Below are 5,000 nucleotides of genomic sequence, written 5' to 3' on the forward strand. Positions count from 1 at the left end.
GTGTGTGAGAGAGAGCGAGAGAGAGAGTGTGTGAGAGAGAGACAGAGAGAATCAGAGAGAGAGAGAGAGTATGAGAGAGAGAGTATGAGAGAGAGGGAGATAGAGAGAGAGAAAGAGAGAGAGAGAGAGTTCTCATTTTTTGTCTCATCTCTTGTGTCAGTAAGACCCAACACATGCTCAGGTCTACAGTTTTATTCGGTGGAGACTCAGAGATAAAAAGCCTTGATGTAAACAGAGGTGTGTGTGTGTGTGTGTGAGAGAGTGTGTTTGTACCAACTGCCTTGGTACAGAAAAAGCCTTGACCCTAGGGCCCCCCTTTTATCTCTGCTATCTCTGGAGCATCTCTCCATCACACACACACACACACACACACACACACACACACACACACTTACCAATGGTACACAACAGCAGAAGCACACAGCAGACTACCACAGTGACAATGATGGCCAGTTCACTGCCGCCCATCTGTACCACTGCAATCACCTTCTGGAAATCACCAACACGCACCTGGACCACAAAACAGATCAGATACATAAAGAGAGAGATATGGAGAAAGAGAATTATAATAAATGAACAAATCGTATTCATTAATTATGTATTAATTTGGGTTGCAACTTGGTTTATTGTAACAATGTTTCTATGCCAGTGATCTGTGGGTCATTCATCCTTCCTGAAGACAACACTAGCTGACATCTGCACAGACACTACATAGAACCCTGTTGGATTAAGATTTCTCTCAGGGACCCACACACACACACACGCGCGCACACACACACACACACACACACACACACACACACACACACACACACACACACACACACACACACACACTCACACTCACACACTCACACTCACACACTCACACTCACACACACACACTTTCAAGAAATGCAGAAATCTCTTTTGGGATCCTGATTGTCTTAAATGAACATCTCTGAAACACAGATAGAGAGCAAGAAAGGATAGTTATATCTTTATCTTTATATTCAGCCAATAACTGCTCTGTTACTTTCTCTCTCTCTCTCTCTCTCTCTCTCTCTCTCTCACAGACACACACACACAGAAACAGCTACACATATTTCTCACATATTTATAAATAGCCAAATAAATAAATAAAATGAAGCATCAAATGCCAGACAGGAGGCATAAAACCCATATTAATCTAGAACATTCCAAAGCAATGGAACCAGTGCACACAGTAAAAGCTTACTAAAGAATCCAAAACAACAGGACTTTCCCACAACTGCGTGTGTGTGTGTGTGTGTGTGTGTGTGTGTGTGTGTGTGTGTGTGTGTGTGTGTGTGTGTGTGTGTGTGTGTGTGTGTGTGTGTGCTTTGCTGAGTTGGACATTCCCGAGAACACTCTGCCTATCTTGTGAGTTTTCACTCGACCTCTGACCCTCACATCTCCACTCACTCTCTCAGGACTGTTTGCGCTCTTGTGTCCACAGAGTGAGACTGTGAGCTGAGCAAACACTCTGAAGTCCCCTTCAGACGTCTCCTCTGTGCTCCCCTCTCTCTCTCTCTCTCTCTCTCTCTCTCTCTCTCTCTATACATCACTTCTCCCTCCCTTTCTTTCTTCCTCTTCCTCACTTTCTTTCTCACTGACCTTCTCTTCTTCCTCACTCCCCCCACACCCACTCACACTCTTACAGCAATCCCTCCCTCTTTCCCTCCCTCTCTGGCTCTCCCTCCTTCTCTCTCCTTCTCACTCTCTCTTTCTCTCTTTCCAGTAGTTCAGTTTCATTTAGTTTTATTGGCAGGACTGTTATTAGCACAATGCTCTGAAAACACAAGAACATTTAAAGTTGATGTAATAACAACTACTTTAATTAATGCTATAACAAAAAAATAATAAAAGTATGGAAATAAACTAAACTAAATATTTACTTCACTAAACAGTTAATTCACTAACCGCCCCTCTCTTCTTCCCTTTCTCTGTGTCTCTCTATGTCTATCTTTATCTATCTATCTCTCTATCAGTTTCTTTCTCTCTCTTTATCTCTCTCTCTATCTCTTTCTCTCTGTGCATTTCATGAACCGTATCAGTGGGAAGTCTAGTCATTAGCAGGCGATGGTCAACAACGTTAGCCATGTTAAATATAGCTGTGGGTCTCTCCCTAATAAGTCTAAACAAACAGGCACTGAAACACACACACACACACACACACACACACACACACACACACACACACACACACACACACACACACACACACACACACACAGAAAAATCTTGATATCACGGTACATCCAAAGCTACCACAGCCTTGATTAACTCTCTTATTTTGATAAGAGAAATCAGCCTGAGTCAAAACAGTGGCGGGACTCTTTCACGCCTGCTTCTTGCCTCTCACGCATACGTCTGCGTGTCAAAGCAGGATGAAGGCCAAACCACGGCTTGGGCTCACAGTGCTGCCCTGCAGTTCACAAAAGCATGATGGGATGTAGTGATACACCCTGAGTGTGTGTGTGTGTGTGTGTGTGTGTGTGTGTGTGTGTGTGTGTGTGTGTGTGTGTGTGTGTGTGTGTGTGTGTGTGTGTGCATCCGTGTCTCTATGCCCACGTGTCACTAAAAGCAGTTCTTCTCTGCCCGATGCGGGCTCATTCCTTCGGGTTTTATAGCGTGTAAAAGCACCGAGTGTAGCACTCTTCACAGGGGCACGTGGGTAGTGTAGTTTCTGTTACTGCTGCTGGTACCACTGCCCACAGTTGCTTCATGGGGGTACTCAGAGCTTATCTGACTCACAGTAATGAGCTGGAGAGATAGCATCTTACACTTGTTGGCCAGTGCCCTGACAGAAAACGTTTCTTTCAACTCCTGACATGACAACAGAATGCATTTATCTAATGACCGAGGCAATATTACTACCGATTCATTTGTATTTAGGCCCTATTTACGTGTGATGATCTAGGGGCCTTTCGGAAGTGCTGGTAAAAGTGCTTCAGCACATTTCTGATGTTCATGTCAAAGCAAGTTACCTTCATTAAACCAAATAAGGATCCTTCATTGATCTGGTTCATTAGTCACCACTAGGCAGTAAGGCGACAGGCTGCCTTGCATATCAGAACCACTGCAGGAGTAACTCCATATACCAATATAATACCAATTATAATACTAATAATATAAATATAAACTTATAGTATAATTATATAATATAATATAAATATACTTATAATATAAAGAGTTATTATATTACGTAGAGCACTAATTCATCAAAGTTGCCAGATGTGTCTGCTTTATTGTAGAATGACAATTATATGACAGGGAGAACTTGGCAATGTAGTTTAAAATTAACTACTGTAACCTCTGTAACTACTGTACCTACTGTAACTGTTGTAACCGCTGTAGCTACTGTAACTACTGTAACTGCGGTAACTACTGTAACCGCAGTAACTACTGTAATTCCTGTAGCTATTGTAACTGCTGTAACTACTGTAACTGCTGTATCTACTGTAACTGCGGTAACTACTGTAACTGCGGTAACTACTGTAACCGCTGTAGCTACTGTAATCCCTGTAGCTATTGTAACTGCTGTAACTACTGTAACTGCTGTAGCTTCTGTATCTGCTGTAACTGCTGTAACTACTGTAACTGCTGTAGCTTCTGTATCTGCTGTAACTACTGTAACTACTGTAACTGCTGTAGCTACTGTAAGTACTGTAACTACTGTAACTACTGTAACCGCTGTAGCTACTGTAACTGCTGTAACTGCTGTAACTACTGTAACTGCGGTAACTACTGTAACCACGGTAACTACTGTAACTGCTGTTACTGTAACCACTGTAACTGCTGTAACCGCTGTTGCAACTGTAACTTCTGTAACTACTCTAACTGCTGTATCTACTGTAACTGCAGTAACTGCTGTAACAACTGATGTTCGCAGTTCTTACTTATTTCCACCAGACTAGATGGTGTTAGCCACACCCTCTTTTCAATATCACCCCTTCCTTCCAGACGCCTTCTCACAACCACTATTTTAGCCACAGTTATCAGGATGTAAAGACACACTAGCTAAAGTGTTATAAATATCAAATAAAAATTAAAAAGTGAGAAAATAAATCAGAAAGTTTGTAGTAAAGGAGGGTGGGTGATTAAGGTAAGGTCACCGTGACGGGCAGATCTCCTGTCCTGACGTTCAGCGTCCTGTTGATGGTGCAATGGAACATCTGCTTGTTATCGAAGCTGATGTCACAGCTTTCAGAGCCAATCATAACGGAGTATTCATCCTCGGCCAGGTCCAACTCGCTGGGTCCTTTCTGTTTTGGGGCAAAGCAAAAGAAAACAGTTGGGTTAAAGGTCAACTTCAACCAGAAATGAAAGTTAGCCAGTCAGTACTAGCCACATTTGTCATTTGTGCTGTTGGAAATATTTCATTCCATGCATTAATAAGAAAGACATTTTAGGTTTACAGCCAAGGATGCTATTTAGTTACCATCAGCTCAACAGGAGCACTATTGTGTTGTGATTGGTCCACCACCTAAATAATACTGACCAATGAATGGGGTAGGGAGTGGTTTACCAGTTGAGCATAGTAACAAATGGGCAATAATCTGCAAATAAATTCTGTGTAATTTTGTTCTATGTATTCTGTATAATTTTGTTCAGTGCATGGATGCAAAGTGGGGTTCAGTTTGAAGCGGTTGTTTTTGTACTGTGCTTCTTACAACAGGCAGTGAAAACAGCTTTACAGAGGTCAGCTTTACAGAGGTCAGCTTTACAGAGATCAGCTTTACAAAGATCAGCTTTACCTGAATCAGCTTTACAGAGATCAGCTTTACAGAGATCAGCTTTACAGAGGTCAGCTTTACAGAGATCAGCTTTACAGAGGTCAGCTTTACAGAGATCAGCTTTACAGAGGTCAGCTTTACAGAGGTCAGCTTTACAGAGATCAGCTTTACAGATGATCCAGGTTCTGAGGCCCTACTGAACAAACCAGTGTGACAGTGCTGAGGAAGAATGACACCCATCGAGTCTTTCAGCGGGAATATATG

General features: G+C 42.3%; 1 protein-coding gene across 1 annotated transcript in view; it reads right to left on the reverse strand.

Moving 5' to 3' along the window:
- The window catches only part of plxnd1 (plexin D1), a 44,970-nt gene that overhangs the window by 14,922 nt on the left and 25,048 nt on the right, over positions 1-5,000 (reverse strand). The window contains 2 exon segments of the mRNA XM_077001268.1: positions 396-510; positions 4,116-4,265. Coding sequence (XP_076857383.1) covers positions 396-510; positions 4,116-4,265 — 265 coding nt within the window.

The sequence above is a fragment of the Brachyhypopomus gauderio genome, chromosome 4, assembly GCF_052324685.1.
Source record: "Brachyhypopomus gauderio isolate BG-103 chromosome 4, BGAUD_0.2, whole genome shotgun sequence".
In the NCBI taxonomy this organism is placed as follows: domain Eukaryota; kingdom Metazoa; phylum Chordata; class Actinopteri; order Gymnotiformes; family Hypopomidae; genus Brachyhypopomus; species Brachyhypopomus gauderio.